Here is an 18,197-nt window from a genome sequence, read left to right on the forward strand (position 1 = left end):
ACACACACACACACACACACACACACACACACACACACACACACACAGAAAGAAAAGAGAAGAAAGAAATGTCATAATTGTTTTAAGTATAACTGAAAAAGAAAAACAGGAGAAACTTTAATAAAAATGATTTCTGCTTTTGTTACAATATTTTAACCCAGAAAATTAAAGTATAGAGTTGTTTTTCTGATCTAAGCAATTTTTTTCTTAAAAATTCTCCTGATCGTTCAATGTAAGCCTCAAAAATACCACCCCCACTCCCACCCCCACGTTCATACTTTCCACTTGTAACTGGATTTGGCAATATAATGACAAATAGTAAATCTCATTTCCAAGTAAGGAAGTTCTCTGGCTGATAGCGATCAGCTCCTCACTTGTGTAAACCTTTTCTCTTCGGAAGAATTGGACAGAGGTCGATAACCCACAAGAGTTTCGCTTTTAATGGACAGCCTAACTGAGAGGCCTCGACGGTCCTTGCAAGGAGCTTCATTTCTAAGCTGGGGGTCATGTGGTCCTGTTTGCAGAGGCCACGTGTGCCCCTTGCAGCACTTTGCAGGCTGCATGTGGTCACAAGGTCACGCCGGGGGCTGGGGCTGGGGCCGGGGCTGTGTCCCCGCCCTTCCTGGGGCATGGTCTTCTTTCTTCACAGTGGAGGCAGCAGTGTCTGTGTTAGTTTGGGGTTGCTGTGACTGCATCAGACAGACACAACTTAAAGGAGGGAACATTTTGGTTTTGGCTGACTGTTTCCGTGGGTTCCAGTCCCTCATGGTAAGGATGGTACAGGAGAATGGCTCAGCTCATGGCAGTGGGAGCACCTGAGGGTGTTACATCCTGGTGGACCAGGAAACAGAGCGATGGTAGGGGAAGAGGAGGACTGGCTGAGATTACCTGAAGACCCACCCATGCCTTCCTAGTGGTCTATTTCCCTGAACTAGGTTCCACAACCTCCCTACCCAAATAGGTCTATGCGCAAACAGTGAGCCCATGGGGAATATTTCAGACTCAGGCCATAACAGTATCAGTTGCCAAATAATGTGAGGAATTTGGTTACAAAGGTTATGATTTGTTTAGAGAGAAAAAAAATACAGCACACAAATAATTGCTCATAGCAAAACTGGCAAGATAAGCCCAGAAGATTACATGGGTTAGCAATCTGTATGGATCCCGCGTCAAAGCACCATTTATTTTTAGTTCTTGGGCTGAAACTGTAGATGAAGAGTTTCCTATTTATTTGTTCTTGACCTTGGGCAGCCGGGTCTGTTCCCACATTCTTTACATTATTTTGTAATCTTGTTGGGCTGGGGCACTGTGCAGGGTTTGGTCTGAATGTCTTGAGTTAAGTCAGTTGGTCCTGACTCGGGTGGCATCTGGAGCCCACCTCCCCCATAATTCATAGTAAAGTTGGCAGAGTAGCTGTCCAAGTTCTATTTACAGCAGTAAAGGGTAGAGACAGAGACAGTCAGTGAAAGGGTCTGACCACAAGTGAACGCCCAGGCTTGACATGCTCTGAAGTTCTTAATTCTCGCCGACTGGCTGTGTGATGCCGCTCTGCCAGTGTGACATCGCCACAGAGACCTGTGGTTCCCCCTCCAACTGCAGCAGAAAACTTGGCTTTCTCTCATTGTACCTGAATTTGGCAACAGCCTTGGAACCCTAAGATCTGTGCAATGCTTTTCTGATGTTAGGATGCTGGTTAAATCAATGGTAATGGTTTTAGAGTTTGGTCACTGTTAACATCCCGTTCTACGGAGATCGCTTTACTTCTCCCTTATGATTCAGCATGCAGAATTGTGGGAATTTCAGGCACCAGGTGGACAGAACCCTCAAGAAGCAGCTGTCTTCTGATGCTTCAGATTTTGTGATGTCTGTGGCGTCATACACACAAATAAGGAAGGGTTGACAGAACACTGGGAATTTCAAATGGGAAGAATCACTATAACTTGCTAATTTTTTCTTGTCATCTTCCTCCCTTCTACCTTTCCTCCCCCCACCTCCTCAGTTTCTGCTCACCCACCCATCAGAGCCTCATTCAAGAGATCACACTGCCCTTAAACCCAAGAGCATCCTGCCTCCTCCCCAGAGGACTGGGTCACAGGTGTGTGCCATCACACGTAGGATTTGCTACCTTTTTTCTTTATTATTTATCATTATGTGTGTGTGTAAGTCAGAGGACACTTTTAAAAGCCTGTTCTCAGCCTCCACATTCTTGAGTCTCTTTTGTTGTCTCTATGTACTTGCGTACACCAAGCTGGTTGACCCACAATTTTTTTGGCAATTCTGTTTCCACCTCCCATCTCTCAGTAGGAGTGCTAGGATTTAAGATTCATTCGTGTCACCACACACTTTTTTTTTTTTGTGGATTCTGGACATGAAACTTGGGTCATCAGGCTTTGCCAACAAGCGTTCTTACCCGCTAAGCCATCTCACCAGCTCACTTGCTCACTTTTAAAGATAGAATTTTACTGAAATGTAATCATCATTCTATTTTATGCAAAAGAAATTCTCACAGGCCCAGTAAGTATATTACTTACGATCCCTTTGGAAGAAACCGCCTGGGACTTCTCACCAGAAGATGCTGGCAGCTACCCAGTATTGCAACAGGGTACCAAGAAGTGGAGTGGTACTGTCTCAGCCAGAAGTCTAGTTACTGAGCGGGTGTGGGAGCACAGCCACCAGTGTCTGCACAGAAAGTGCCTTGTGGTGGTTCCCCAGGTAGAAGCAAGTGAATCAACACCTCAGGGCGAAGGAAAACAGCAAACCACAAGAACTTGTACCTCCACAACTTCATGGTTTTTTTTTTTAAATTTCTCTCTAATCTGTGTCAGATTTACCTTGAACAGCTGTAAAGCAGGACCTTGAAGAGAGGATTTTTTTCCCCCTAGGAGGCAGGTGAAAGTTTCCATCATCAAAAATCCTTGTTTTTTCTAGTATTTTTGGTTCAACATGTCAGATTCCTGAATATTGAAAAGGCAGTTTTCTAGATGGCTCTTGGGTGGAGGTGAGAGGTTAGTAACCAGAGGGGTGTGTGTGTGTGTGTGTGTGTGTGTGTGTGTGTGTGTGTGTGCGCGCGCGCGCTGCAGGTGCTCTGAAGGTTTTCTCGTGGCCATCATGTACCACCAAGTCCCTATGCTAAACAGAAGCTCATGTTACCTTTTTGAGTTTCTGGTTTGTTTTTGTTTTGTTTTTTGTTTTTTTAACAACAACAAAAACTTTAAAGTAGAATATCATAATAAAATTAAGTTTTCTTTTGACAGAGTTGTAAGGATTATACAAACAAAAAGTACATGGTAAGGGCTCATGCTAAAACATCAGGGGCTGGAGAGTGGCTCAGCATTAAGAGCGCTGGCTGAAACATCAGCAGTCAGTTATCACAATGTACCATCACGGTGAGTCCAGTTCATGAGGCATTAATATACCCTTCAGGAGGGCATGAGCTAATTGTCATGAGCTAATCGCCTGGCATTGGCAGCAGTGAGAATGGACAAGTAAAGCAACAGTTCAAGCCCATCTTTTACGTTTGCACAGCACCTATCATCAGGGGCTGAGTGAACTGTACAACGGCATTTTCCAGGAAGATGCTGAAATGCATTCTGGCATGGGAGGATAGCCTGGTTGTAGATAGAATGCCCGTGCAACAATGTTTGCCATGCAACAATGTTGTTGTCCTGCTTTTAGAGAGGATGGTGTGGCGGGAAAGACCCTGGCATGCTCAGAAGCTCAGGTGTGTCTCCGTGCCAGGAAAACTCTGGAAGAGTTGCCATCAGATGTTCCAAACAGATGGCTCTTGGTCAGATCCAGCCAGCACTGTGCTGTGTGATCAAACTAGAACCCAAAACTGTGGGTTTCTAACAAAAGATCTTCAGTTTCCAGCTTTTAAAAAGAAAACTGGAGTGTCTGGTCCCCTTGGGGTGGTAGCTCCCTGGGACCTGGAACAGGAACTGAATAGAGGCCAAATTCTTCCGTGGGTCCCAGTGCCCACTGGCCTTTGCCTTCAGGTCTTTTACCCTACCCCATCCTGAAGGCAGTGATGTTCCTAGTCTCCATCTGGCTTTAACTGTATTACCAGCAAAAGGGGGTTGTGGCAGGGCCCATGGGAAGATGCATTTTTTTTCCTTTTTCCTTTATATCTTCTGCATGGCTATAGTGTAACGATGTGTTACTTGTAAGGTTGAAAAAACATGTCTGGATCTATGTCAGCCTCTCAGATTCCAAAGGCAAGAACCCCAGCTCCTTTATGAACTCGTGTTCTGCAGCTCAAATGGACATTGCAGGGCAGAGGCTTCTTTTCTCCACTTTTCTCTTGGGGTGCTGTCTCCGTAGACCCATTTTGTTACTGGAGTCCTTACCACGGTCAGGGTGGGAGCAGCTGCAGAGGCCATGGATGTGTACCGGCCCTTCCTTCCTCTCTGCAGCCGAGCTGCTCTCCCTGCCAGGGCCTCTATAGACTTCCTTCGCTCCCTCCCTCCCTCCTTCCTTCCTCCACCACCGCTCTCTGCCCTGGAGCCTAGTCAGATTTACCTCTTCCATGAAATGCTGTACCTACCACTTTTGGTCCTCTTCCCTGTTCTGTCAGTAGATGGAAGTTTGACTGAGTCTGCCTAGGAGGTAGCTGATGTGAGTGGTCCATCCCTTCATTGAAATGGACCAAACCATAGTGTGATCCAGTCAGCTCGTGTGTTTCCCTTTGAAGCTCACCGGGTTAAGGCCTTGGAAGCGACTTCTGCCCAGGTCTTCCAAGAGAGGAGGGGCTGGGTTTAAACAGTGTTCTAGGGGTTCTCATGGGACTGTAACTGGGTGGTTACCCAAAAGGTTGTTGAAGGGCCTATGCAAATGTGAGGTTCTTCCTGTGTGGGCCTGGAACAAAAATCCTTCTTGTGAGGTGTTAGGCTTGGGGAAGGCGGACCTCAGGACCATCTGACACCATGTTTGGTGGACGCACATTGCTGAGCATTTCCTGGGTGCCAGCCCCAGTGTGACTCATGCTTGTCTTTCAGGCAGGAGCACAGTGATTTCACTTCCTTCTTTCTTCAAAAAAGTGCAGCTGCTCATCCTCCCTGAAGTAAGAGGAGAGCTTGTCAGAACCGCCTCTGGACATGCTCAAGTGTTTATGTTACTTTCCAGGCACCTTGGGGCTCCACACTTCCCTGCTGTGGTCTTTTTATTTTTTGTCCAACATACCTCTCCTAGATGCCTGTGCTCCTTGCTCTGAGAGTTCTTCTTAAACTTTGTCCTCACAAAAAAAAAAAAAAAATTATGCTCCATTAATTCTTGGCTCCCTCTGCAGAGAGACAGAGATAAAGAGAGAGATAGAGAAAGAGAGAGAGAGAGAATACACACACTTTTCTGGCAGGTAAATGGCACTAACCTTTCTCGTAATCCCTGAACCCTCAAGTTAAGCCTTGGACTGAATCTCCTTCTGTTGGACTTGTGTCTTGTCCAAATGAACTTTCTATCTATGCTGGGCCCCTGACCTAATGCTAGAATTAGACAGATGGACACTTGTCAAAATCTGTGCATTTGAGTAAGGGCATCAAAAAACCTTGGCTTACATCTTTGTAGCTAAACATTACGTCTACCTATGAGAGTCTAGATCTTGTAAAAAGCGGGGAACTGGGTATGCATCCCACTGAGGCCTTCAGTTCATAAAATGAGAAATGCTAGCCCCAAGTTAACCATGAGACGAGCAGGAAGCCCCTGTGATCCTTGACAAAAACCAAAAGGAAGGTTCCAGAAGCAGTTATTTTTAAAAGGCACTGGAGGGAAGATGCCAGATTTGCTCAAATAAAAAGAAAGCAACGGATGGGTGTGTGGTTACTTTTAAATCATGGCTCTGTATGTGCTCTGGGTAGGGCATGAAGTTCAAAGGAGACTATTGATTCCTCTCTGTACCCAAAGCTGGCCTTCCCATATCCCTCTTCGCGATGCCTTCTTGTCTATTTCACTCCAGTATTTAAATATACAGAGGGCCAAATGGGAGGCAGTACATCCCAAGGGTTGCTGGGACATCTTATGTGGCTTTAGGTGGGGACCCAGTGAGCACAGCTTGCTTCTAAGTGAGTGGAGATGGGTGTGCTTTGAAATGCCAAAGCCAAGAGTGCTGTAAAGAGCGGCTGTAACAAGCAAGGAAACTACCGGACGGACGTGGGGAGCCCTGGGCTGGTGCTCTCAGCTTCTGACACTTGTAACGGATGGCCCCTGTCACTTCCTGTCATGTAACTTAAGTGGTGGGGAGGAGTTCCCTCTGGGAAACCATGCTCACAGGGCTCAGAGACTCCTGTCCACCAGGCTCTGCTGCAGCTAGCAGCCAGGGAGTTGGGGTGGATGAGGCCGGAGCGCCCCATGGTGTGGTGCTGTTTCTTTCTCCGTGCACAGGTACGTTCCGTGTTGTTTCCAAGCTGTGTGTGGGTGCGCTCAACTCTCACCCAAGCCTCCACTGGCTGCCAGAACCTGAGGGGTGGGAGGATGCAGTGGGTTTTGTTTTGTTTTTTAAACCCAAGTTGTTATGCAGTGAGCTGCTATCAAACAAAAAACAACAAAAACCCTGGATAATGGAGCCAAGTTCCTGTTGCTCTTTAGGCTTGAATCAGGAAAACGTGTGGGGTAATTAGGACAACAGCCTGCTGTGTGTGCCTGTGCGTGCCCGTGTGCCCGTGATCCAGGTAGCATGGCATCATTGCCATCACCTTCCCAGCAACTATGACTGCAGGAGAGCAAGAGGAAGCCTGGCACCCTCTGTTCTACGATGCCAGTGTTTGGATTTCTACAGGAGACCCATGTCAATTACTGCGAAGAAAAGACACAGAGAGCATGTACACACCTTCTTTCTCTTCTGGCGCTTATATCACAGTCGCCTTCTCCTTGGGTTGGAGAGTGGCTAAACGCAGTTTGGAAGCTTTTTAAGCTTAGCTTACAGGTTTCTCTAAGGTAACTGTGTTTAGAAGGTGCTCATCACTGGACAGTTGAAGCCAGACTAGCCAAGTGGAGACTCCAGGGTCTCCACCAGGTGCTGGGACATGGCTTGGGTTGATTGGGAATGAACATTAAAGTTTGTCTTCATTACCATCGTGTGTGCATACCCAGCAGGTGCTAGGCATATTTGCACAACTCACAAGAGGAGGTTGAAGGGCAAGTTTATGGAGTTGATTCTCTCCTACCTCTTTGTTGACTCTGGGGATCAAACTCGGGTCACAAGGCTTGTATTGCACCTCCACTCTCAGCCAGCTCACTGATACCTCCCCCCCCAGCCCCCAGCCCTTCTCTCTTTTGAGACATGGTCTCTTACTTGCCTGGGGCTGGCCAGTGTGAACAACCGAGAGGCCGGCAAACCCCAGGGACCCTCCAGTCTGTTTCCCCAGCTCTGTGATTACAGGCATGGCTGCCACTGTGCCCAGCATTTGTGGGAGTGATGGACACTCAAACTCAGGCTCACATACCCGCTCGGCATGCGCTTTGCCACCTAGGCTGTATTTCTGTCTGTGTGCGTTGGGCTGCTGTTAAGTATTTGGCAAAGAGTTGTCTTTTTGTTACTGACCTGTCTCACACGATGCCCTCAGGGTTAATCCATGGTGCAACGTGTTTCAGAATTCTCTCCCTTGAGGCTGAATAGTCTTCTGTTTTGTGTGTGTGCACATTCTGCTCACCCATTCATCCCTGGTTGAGGTGTGGGCTGCTTATATGTTTTATCATTATGAACAATGCTGTTGCAAACTCGAATGTACAAATGCATCTTTAACTCTTTTACTTTCTAGGGTTTATACCCGCAAAGTGGGATTGCTGGGCCATAAATATGAATGTCTCAGGCCCCACAGCATCTTGCCGAAAGCCCCTGGGATCCCAGTTCCTCTACATCTCTGTCAACAGTTACTATTTTCTGTTTTCAGTTTTGTCATGGATTTCTTTTTGTCTTTGTCTAATGCTGGTGATATGGATTCTGGATATTTATCATATATATATATATATATATATATATATATATACATACATACATATATACACACATATATGTGTATGATATGTTGATATTTTCTCCCATTTTGTGTTTTTTTTTTTTAATTCTACTTACATGGTACAAACATATTTTTAATACTGTCATATGACTTGAGTAATTTCACTGTCTCCTCCAATTCACTATGTCAGCTATTTGTTTGCTTATTGGGGAATAAATTTTGAGCTTTTGAGATATGGAAATTGTGTAAATGCTAGTAACGCAAAGATATTGATGTAGAACACAGAATAGCGCTTACATTACTAGCTTATGAAGTTACCATAGCACTACAGAGATTGGCTGTTATTGTTTCCATTTTGCAGATGGTGAAACTGAGGTTTAGAAAAGTTATTTTTCCCCAGAGCCTGTTAGTAAGTAAATCAGGTTTCAAATGGAGAATAGCCATCAGGCAGCGTGTGGTGACTTCAGCGCTGGGGCCCTGTTCAGTGTCTGAAGGACTTTCTCTTTGGCGCTGTGTCAACTTGTCCGTTCTTGTGGTTTGATGTGGTTTGATTACATGGTAAGAAACTCGTGACAAGCGCTTTCTCTGGGGCTTACTTTACCTACAGGGTCAGTTGTTTCCAAACTCATCTCAGCTAGATGAGATACGTCGTATCAAAGTAAAAACTAGTTTTCCTGTCTGTCTCAGCTAATGAATGTTTTTAGGCACACGGGATACTCCTTGAATCAACATGTAATAGGTGGGGTGACTGCTCTTGGAAATACCATGGAGTAAGTTTTGATTTCTTCCTTCTGATAGTGTCCAGAAAAGGATCTGGAGACACTGTGGTCATGGGAAGGAGAAGAGGGAGGGACCTTTTAAAAAAATCAACTCATCTTAGATCTGGTCAAAGTGGTTGTGTATTTGTGGAGAGCCAGTGGGGTTTGAAGGTTAAGGGCATGGGCTTTGGAGCCGGGCAGGTGTGGGCTTGAGTCCCAGCTTTGCCTTACTAGCTGTGTGTTTATGATGCCTCTCTGAATCTAATTTCACTGATAGGAAATGCAAATAATAATGCCTTCCTTCTTGGGTTGTCCTGAGAAACGACTGAAATAGCTCACGGTGGTGCCGAGTGGGGCCAGCACTCAGCAAATCTCACCAGGCCCTGAGTTGTACTGACTCTAGATTGTGTGGGCGGCTACCAGAGAAGTGAAAGACTTTATGCTGGGTCTTAGCTAAGGCAGAGAAGAAATACTGCCAGGGAAAAAGATCCATAGTGCACCAGGGCTGGGCAGCAGCAGGGCTCTCAAGGCCCTGACTTCTGAGGTAAATGTAAAATTGGCTTAAGTGTCGTGGAGGGATCGAGGCAGCATATTCCATGCAAGGACTTCACTTAAAAACCCTTCTTCTAGCCTTTCCAGGACTGGACATGGGAGCCACAGGAGGGGAATGACATTTAGAGCTGGTTCTGAGAGGACCTTCCCGATAGAACATGCAGACGCGTGACTCAAAAGGGACAAAGTCAGGGTGGTGACCACCCCTGTCTACTGGGACAGAAACAATGGGCTCTGGGACCTAAATATAGATGGGATGGATGCCATTTAGGGAAACAGGTTCCCGGTGCTGGCAGGGTGGGCAGGTCTCTCAGGAAGAGCTCCGGAAGCAGGTCCTGGCTGCGATCCCTTGCTCTGTCCATCCTGACTTCTAAATAACTTCATCCATGTTCTGGCTTCTCTGCCTCCCCAGTGGGCCTGCCTCAGCATGCTGTCTAGCTCATTTTCCCATCTCTTCCCTGCCAGTCTTGGTAATGCTCAACCCCTTCTCCCTTACCCCCAAAAGCTCCCAGTGGTCCCCTTCCATTGGCTCTTGTTTTCGCTCCCTCTGGTACAGAACGCAGGAGTCAGGAACTGGGGAGTCATTGAGTTCAGACTCTGCAGCTAACATTGTGTGCTGACTTTCCTGGCCCCCACCTCTCCTCGAAAGGCAGTAGAAATACAGATGTTAATAATCTGGTTCCTCTCAGGATTCAGTGTCAGGAGTCTTATCAAATTGAGCTATTCAGGCAGAGACTGGAAGGTCTCTGTGAATTTAAGGCCAGCCTGGTCTACAAAGTGAGTCCAGGACAGTGAAGGCTACACAGAGAAACCCTGTCAAAAAAAAAAAATCTGGTTCCTGGGAGCTGCAGAGAGGGCTCAACAGTCAATAGCTCTCGCTGCTCTTCAGAAGACCTGGCCTCACCCACATGGTGGCTCACAACCATCTGTACCTCCAGGACCAGAGGCCCTGACGCCTCTTCTAGGCTCCTCAGGCACTACATGCATGCGGTGCACGGCAGCATATGTAGGTGACACACCTATACACATAAAATTAAAAACAGTTTTAAGAACAGAAAAGAATCTAGATCGAGGAGCAGACACCTTGTTTTCAAATACTGCTGTTGTCTAAGGGTGTTCGCGTGCGTGCGGGCGGGCATGTGCATTTTGCTTTTTGTTTTGTTTTGCTTTCTGAGACAGGGTTTCTCTGTGTGGCCCTGGCTGTCCTGTACTGGGTTGAATCTCTAACACAGAAATTTTTATTTCCGTATTTATTTTTGAGAGACAGGTCTCCCTATGTACCTCTGGCTGGCTTGGGATTCACTCTGTAGACCAGGCTGACCTCGAACTCACAGAGATCTGCCTGCCTCTGCCTCCCTGAGTACCGGGACTAAATAAATGCGTGTGCCACCGCTCCCAGCTCCTTTGCTTTCTTTTGAAACCTCAGCTTCCTTGTGTGACTTACTGATCCCGGACCACGGCTTGGCCCATCTCTTCATTAAGGAACGTTATGATAAGTAGTGCTGGGTGTGCCCCGTACGATCTGTGGCGATTCTATAGCACAATGGGGTCCATGTCCTGCACTCGAGCGGCTTCATGGCCTCAGAGGTCCAGGTTGCTCCCTGCTATAGGGAGAGGTCAGGAGCACACTCTGGCTGCTACCCCTTGCCCTGTCCACATGCTTGCTGAATCACCTCGTCCATATTCAGGCTTCTCTTCATCCCTAGTGTGGTCACCTCAGCCAGCCGTGTGGCCCCTTTCCCGACGCTTTCCTGCCAGTCCTGTTGTTCTTTACCTCCTTCCTTTCCTTCCACAGGCCCCACTGTCCCCTGATGCTGGCTGTGATTGTTGACTCTGCTTACTTCATGGGAACCAACAATCACCCCAGTTCTGATCTATCAACCCCACCCCTCATCCCCTGAGAATCAGCTTGGTTCTTGCTTCTGTACCAGGTGTTCAGGTGACCAAATTATTGATCTTTGTCACCCCTGCTGTCTTCTTTGAGTGGCCCATTACCAGCCTGGAGAGAAAGTGACAAGAAAGCTACAAAAGGACCCAGTTGATAAAACCCCACTTTTGAGAGAGGTCAGGGTCACCCTGTGAGTGAAGGGTACTGCTTCATTCAGTTTACGCTGAGGAACAACTGTTCCCAGACTCTGAGGCAGACAGAACAAACTCTGTTCTCCTCACGGGCAGGCTGGCTAGGAGTCTGCTCTGTGCGGGTTACATGTGGGCTCTTCTCTTGTCCAGAGGGGCAAGCAGAGATGTACTGTATCTTTTACGCTACATCCTGGTTTTCTTTCCAGTTGCTGGGACAAAATACCATGACAAAAGCAACTTGGGGAGGGAGGGTTCATTTTTTTCTCACAGTTCATGCAATGGTCCATCACTGTAGGGAAATCAAGGTGGCAGAGGCTTGAAACAGCTAGTCATGTCCACAGTCAAAACCACAGGGAGAAGGCTTGCATTCGCCTTGCTTTCTCCTTCCTAATGCAGTCCTGGACCTGGACCAGAGAATGGTGCCGCCCTCGGTGGGCTGGACCTTCCTGCCTCTTCCAGTAATCAAGGCAATCTCCATAGACACAGTACACAGCCTGATTTACAGTCCTGCCCTGAGACTCCCTTCCCAAGTGATTCTAGATTATAGCAAGCTGACAGTTGAAATTGGCCATCACAGTGCATAAGCCTGGAATTGTCCTTTTTACACAAACTCTCCACTGGCTCAAGCTGAGGGGGTCACAGTTATCACTGCTGAGCCACGTGTATTGATCTCTCTGTAGAACCTTCTGCTGTGTTGGGGTGAGGGGAAATGATGCAGATGATGAGGACAGCTAACCACAGCCTGGCATGTCTCAGACCTCAATAGATACGTGACACATGCCAGTCCGTGGAGACTGCTTGAAGCCTGGCTGGTGATGAGCATCTCTTAGGAGGCGCTACACTGGATCTTCCACATCCACTTTGGGCGGATGCAGAGATGCTGGGCAGACTGGCCTGCAGCATGCTTATAATATCCTGATGCAAGAAAGGAGCAACTGGCCAAGTCCTTGTGTCAGGGATGCAGGTGGGGAGATGAGGGTAGTGAGCCAGGGACATAGGGGTACATGGGGGAGAGGCAGGCTTTGCTCCTGGGCAACTAAGGTACAGAACTCCCAGAAACACATCGTAAGCTGTTCAGGTGCTAACTCTTCAAATACCCATATGTTCTTAGTATGGTAATAGGCCTACCATAGCCTCTCTAAATAACCAGCCCTCTGTCCCAATGAGGTGTCACGTATCCTTGGGTGTTTTCCACAGAAAATTACACATAATTATGAGCATTTCCACCCTGAAGGAAGAGCTCTGTCCCTGTGATTCACCCATGCATTCTCTCTGTTTCTGTCTTTGAAGAAATCTGCCCAGTGGAAGAAAAGGTGCTCTAGGAGTCAATGCTGATGTCAGGTTCAGAGTCCAGCTATAGCAACTGCCCATCGATGTTTTCCAAATGAGGCAGGCAATGAGGAGGAAGAGGGTGGATGAGACCTCATTTGTATGTATATAAGGTCCAGACTTACCCATTGAGAGGTAGGAAAGTTCATCTCTGTAGAGGAATGTTAATTCAGAACAAAGCTTCTCTGTCAAAAGATCACATCCAAAGACCTTGTAGGTCTGTGCCAACCCAACTGGGAAGAGATTATATCTAAAAATTTTCTAGGTCTGTGTGATTTGGCTGTAATACAAACACACCTTTAATCCAGGAGACAAAAGCAAACAGCTCTGAATTTCAGGTAAAGAAAAGCTTAAATCCAGGCATGGATTTAATCCCAAACAAAGAAGGTAAAGATAGTTTGTAGAAGGAAGCAGCCATGTTTGAAAGCGATGTCTTATTGAGAGGCAGAAACAGTGATGAATCAGAGAACGATCTGACCAAATAGGATCCCTCACAAGAAGAGTGAGGAAAGGGAAGCTTCTTAAGGGGCTATGCAGAGAGTGAGGCAGTTTTACCAGGACAGTAATAGACCGTTGTAGAGAGAGAACACAGGTGAAGATGGAATGAGCCAGAGAATGAGAAGGAGCCAGAAGATTAGAGAAGATCACTTGATTTAGTTTGAGACTAAACAGAGCAATTCAGGAGCCAAGAGAGAGAAGCCAGACTGAATAAGTCACCTGGGAGAGGAGTTGGAACTAGAACAGCTGACTTGAACCAGCCAGCCCAGAGCTCAGGAAGAACAGGAAAGGGTGAGCGTATTCAGCAGTAAGTCTCAGAGGCTGAAAACATTCTAGGCTTAGATTAGATTGTATGGAGGCTAGAAGCTTCCAGGACTCGGCCTAGGTTAACAGATGGAGGGAATAATCCTCTGAGACAACAATTGAAACAGGCCAATAAAAGTTTCTTTTACACATATCACCGATTCTTATTTGATTGATTACACAACAGAGACCCAGTTCCCTTGCCAAAAGGTACATAGCTAATAATGATGAGATGATGATGATTTCCCCAAGTAGGTGATTTATGCTAAAATGGAATGTTAAAAAATTTTTAATTGAATTTTTATTTTTATTATATTAATTACAGTTTATTTACTTTGTATCCCAGGTGTAGCCCCTTCCCTCACTCCCTCCCAATCTCACCCTCCCTCCCTCATCTTCTCCCTGCCCCTCTCTAAGTCTACTGATAGGGAAGGTCCTCCTCCCCTTCCATCTGACCCTAGCTTATCAGGTCTTATCAGGACGGGCTTAGATGTCCTCCTCTGTGGCCTAGCAAGACTGCTCCTCCCTCGGGGTGGGGAGGAGGTCAAAGAGCCCGCCACTGAGTTCATGTCAGAGACAGTTTCTGTTCCCCTTACTGGGGAACCCACTTGGAATACTGAGCTGCCATGGGCTATGTCTGAGCAGGGGTTTTAGGTTATATCTATGTATGGTCCTTGGTTGAAGAATCAGTCTCAGAAAAGACTCCTGTGCCCAGATATATTTGGTCCTTGTGGAGCTCCTGTCCTCTCCAGGTCTTATTAACTTCCCTTTCTTTAATATGATTCCCTGCACTAAAACATTTTTCACAAACTGTGTGTGTGTGTGTGTGTGTGTGTGTGTGTGTGTGTGTGTGTGTACATGCACTTGTATACATCATGGTGCAAGTAGGGCCACCAGAGGACAACTTTTGGGAGAGTTCTCTCCTTCCACCACGTGGGTTCTGGAGCTCCTCGTTTGGCCAAGGCTTGGCCACAAGGATTTTAACTTGCTGAGCCACTTTGCCCTCCCATGAAGTTAGAACCTACTCTCTTTTTAGAATGCAGTGCCCAGCCTGGACTGTCAGCTTCATGGGTCGTGAATTTTCTTGTCCTCTCATTTTCCAAGTCAAAGACACAGATGACAGAAACATGTAACATCTCTCAGCCTCGCAACCATCGTGTTGTGAGATCCTTAAGGTAGAGCCCGGCTCCTTTTTCTCTGTTTCCCCCCTTTCCCATGACTCTCTGCCCTCACCTGGAGCTGTACACAGAGCTGGCTTAGTTTGCGACCTGTGTCGAAGCCAATTCAAGACCAGGGTGAAGGTGGAGGTGGGACAGAGCGGGAGGAACTGGGCCCTGCAGAGTCCTGGAGATCTTATTTGGAGCCGCTCTTGTGTTCCTTTTGAAGGCGCTCCACTTTGTGTTCTGGTGGATTGTTTTCACAGCCACCAGGAAATCAGTCCCCGCTTGGAGTCAGCAATGTCTCTGCTTCCTGTCTGTGGCCGGGGGCTGTGCTGGCTTGGCGCAGGCTGATTCTTGGCCAGCAGAACCCTGTGGGCCTCTCTTCTTTCCTTGCTCAGCTCAGTCTGTCTGCAGGGGACCGGGGGGGGGGGGCATAGAAAGGAAAAAATCCAAGAGTCTGTTTTACTTCACAGCTGTATGGATTGCAGCTTTGCCTATAAAAAGCAATCATACTACTAAAACACACGCGTGGGTACACTGTGCAGATGAGAGCAGCATAGACCATATGTGCAATTCTACATTGGGTAGTAGTCAGGTTAAAAGAAGTAAAAACCAAAAGATTGATTTTTATAATGTTAAACCTAATATACCTAAATAGTAGCATTTCAAAATGTTAATTGCTATAAAATTATATGTATTTGAATATATGTATTTTTAACACTCAGTTTTTCAAATATACAGGTCAGCTGAGGCCAGCCACATTTCAAATGTCTGCTTACTGCACGTAGGCCACAGTGGCCAGTCCAGGTCTAGTGTGCAGAACCCCTGCTGTCTCCGAGGGAAGGCAGTGGCCGCAGGTGACCTTGACCGCTTGAAACTGGCAGTGCAGCTGAGGAGCTGAGCTCATTTTTTTTTCATTTTACTGGATTAAATTGTAAATTTGAATGGATGCATGTACTTCCAAATTAGTGTCGTACAGCACAACTCTAGAGCTGTGATCTCAGAAAAGTGTCAGTTTAGACTGACCAAACTATCATTTCTCACTTCTAGCCTTGGTGTGGACTTTAAAGATACCATTGTTGAGGGTGGCAAGCCCATCCGTACTTGGCCAGTGAGAGTGTAAATCACAGTGGGCTTTTCTAGCATGGCCTGGCGGGGTTAGTCACGTAGCCTGGACATTACTGTTGTAGTCTCTCCTGCACATGAGCTGATTGTGTAGAACATTTTCTGTAGCCACAAACATGCCAGCTAGTGCAGGCCTCAGTAAGTAGGTGCACTAGAAATATACTTTGCTGGGCAGGCACATGCCTTTGACCCCAGCACTCAGAAGGGAGAGGCAGGTGGCTCACTGAGTTCAGGGACAGCCTCTTCTACAGAGCAAGTTCCAGGGCAGCCAGGGCTACACAGAGAAACCCTGTCTCAAAAAACCAAACCAACCAACCAACCAACCAAAAAATGCTTTGCAACTAAAAGATATGAAGTCATCTGTGTTGACTTGATGGTTTGGTGGCATGGAAGGCTTTCAAGATACAGTAGAAGGGTGAAATGCTTGCTTCTTTGTGTTGAAGCAACTCTGGAAAACTCTGGAAGGAACTCCCCCAGGAAAGGATGGGATGGCTCTGGTAGGAGAGAGGTGTGCCTGTCATTGTATGCTATGCCTCTTACAACTTAATCCCGTGCATTTGGCCAAGCACTGTGGCTCACACCTGTAATCCCAGAGGCAAAGGATGGGAATCACGAGTTCAAGGCCAGCCTGGGCTACATGAAACCCTGTTTTACCCTTTCCTTTGGGCGGGAGTGGGAGAATCCCAAATAATTAACAAATATGCTGCACACCCCTATGCATTTGATTACCTAATCAAAATAAATCAATATCTAAAGAAATAAAAAGAAAAGATTTTGAGTGAACCAGGGAAGGTTTCGAGGTTAGGTGACCTGAGGACCGAGTCATAAAAGATTCACAGGTGACCTGGCAGGAGAAAGGCTGGGGTCAAGCATGAGTGTGATCAGTCATAGGTGCCACCATAGGCACCGAGGGACGGCAGATTTGAGACGCAGCCTGATTGGGCAGGTGGCAGATTGAAGCCTTTGAGCCATTGATGGGTTTGAGGGAAGTGGAAGCAGCATGATTATATTTGTGTGAATGATAGCCCTGCAGGACTGTGAGAAACTCAGATCTGAGGACCCCTATGGACTGCCAAACCCTAGAGCATTGGTCCTCAACCTTCCTAATGCTGCAACCCTTTGATATAGTTCCTCATGTGGTGACCCCCAATCCTGAAACTATTTCATTGCTACTTCATAACTGTAAATGTGCTACTGTTGTGTATCATAATACAAATATCTGATATGTAGGATATCTAATTTGTAAGGCCCCCCCAAAGGGGTCATGACCCACATGTTGAGAACTGCTGCCCTAGAGATAAGCAACTCAGGGCTATCTAGAACAGATAGCTAACATATAGGCTTTCTTCCTATATGCTGGCCAGAAGGAACTGCCCCAGTGGTGGAATCCAGGAGCAGGCCTGTGAGTCCAGCTTCTCTGTATACGCCAGACAGACAGGAGAGCTGGCTGAACACAAAACGAGAAAGATGCAGCTAAGTTGTGTTGAAGTGTGTCAATACAGACTGTCTGTGTGACAGACAGGTTAATACCTCATTTGTTGGAAGAATGGGTGCTTCTTGAGTTTGAGCTTTCCTTTCCCATAGAGACAAGGGGCTCACTGCAATGCCTGATCCCCTGGAGTAGCTGATGAATGGCTTTGGTTTTCTGGTCCTCCTGTTTCACTTTCCAAGTGCTGGATCACAGCATGTTTATGCAGTGCTGGAGATGGAACCTCGCTTGGCCCAAGTGAGCCAATAGCTCTAGCCACTGACCTGCATCCTGCTACGGACGGACGCTCTCCACCTGAACAAAAGTTCACTGAGGGCTCTCAGTGAGCTTTGAAAGCATAAAGAGGTCACGAGTTTAAAAACTCAAGACCTCTGGTCTAGAAGGAGGCAAGACCTGTGTATTCGTGGCTATGGTTAGGCCACAGCGCACAACGCTTCCCCATGAGTCAGGCGGGAGGCATGAGCTGGCAGGGCTGCAGCCTGTGTGTGTCGCACATGTCAGAGTGTAGTCAGAGTGTGGCTTGGTGCGGTTCTGTGTGAGAAGGCTTCGGTTGCTGGATCGGTTTTGACGGGCTGCTACCCACCGGCAGACATCTCTGCTTTTCTAGTCTTGCCCCTGAAGCTCATTTTGGGCGGATCTCTGAGTGACTGTAGCCAGGACCAACTGCAGCATGTGCCCTTCAAGGCGGGACGCTGGGCGGCTGGCCACACATCTGCAGCTTGCCTAGAAGCTGAGAGCAGCCCCGCCACCTGCACTTTCCTGCGAGAAGCCCTGCCTCTCCACCTTGTGTGGCCAGACAGATCTTGCCCTTCTGCAGGCATAAGCGGCATCCTCAGCTCTCTTCCTATCTTGGAAGATAAGATACAGATTCCGAATTGTAGGCAACCTGGGGAGAGTCTGCTTCAAGGAAATGTGTGTGTGTGTGTGTGTGTGTGTGTGTGTGTGTGTGTGTGTGTGT

The 18,197-nt window shown here is 47.2% G+C and overlaps 1 protein-coding gene across 2 annotated transcripts in view; it reads left to right on the forward strand.

Annotated features, from left to right (window-relative positions):
- Arhgef3 (Rho guanine nucleotide exchange factor 3) overlaps window positions 1-18,197 on the forward strand; it is a 227,377-nt gene that overhangs the window by 70,480 nt on the left and 138,700 nt on the right. Inside the window, exon 1 of one of the 2 annotated variants that reach the window (XM_055612424.1) lies at window positions 6,325-6,372. The exons of the other annotated variant lie outside the window; for it this stretch is intronic. Within the exon in view, the coding sequence (XP_055468399.1) occupies window positions 6,340-6,372 (33 nt within the window). The 5' untranslated portion in view covers window positions 6,325-6,339. Of the gene's footprint in view, window positions 1-6,324; window positions 6,373-18,197 lie in introns of those variants that run through there. 2 annotated transcript variants of the gene reach the window in all.

Source organism: Psammomys obesus, unplaced genomic scaffold (assembly GCF_907164565.1).
Source record: "Psammomys obesus unplaced genomic scaffold, mPsaObe1.curated_primary_1811, whole genome shotgun sequence".
Classification (NCBI taxonomy): domain Eukaryota; kingdom Metazoa; phylum Chordata; class Mammalia; order Rodentia; family Muridae; genus Psammomys; species Psammomys obesus.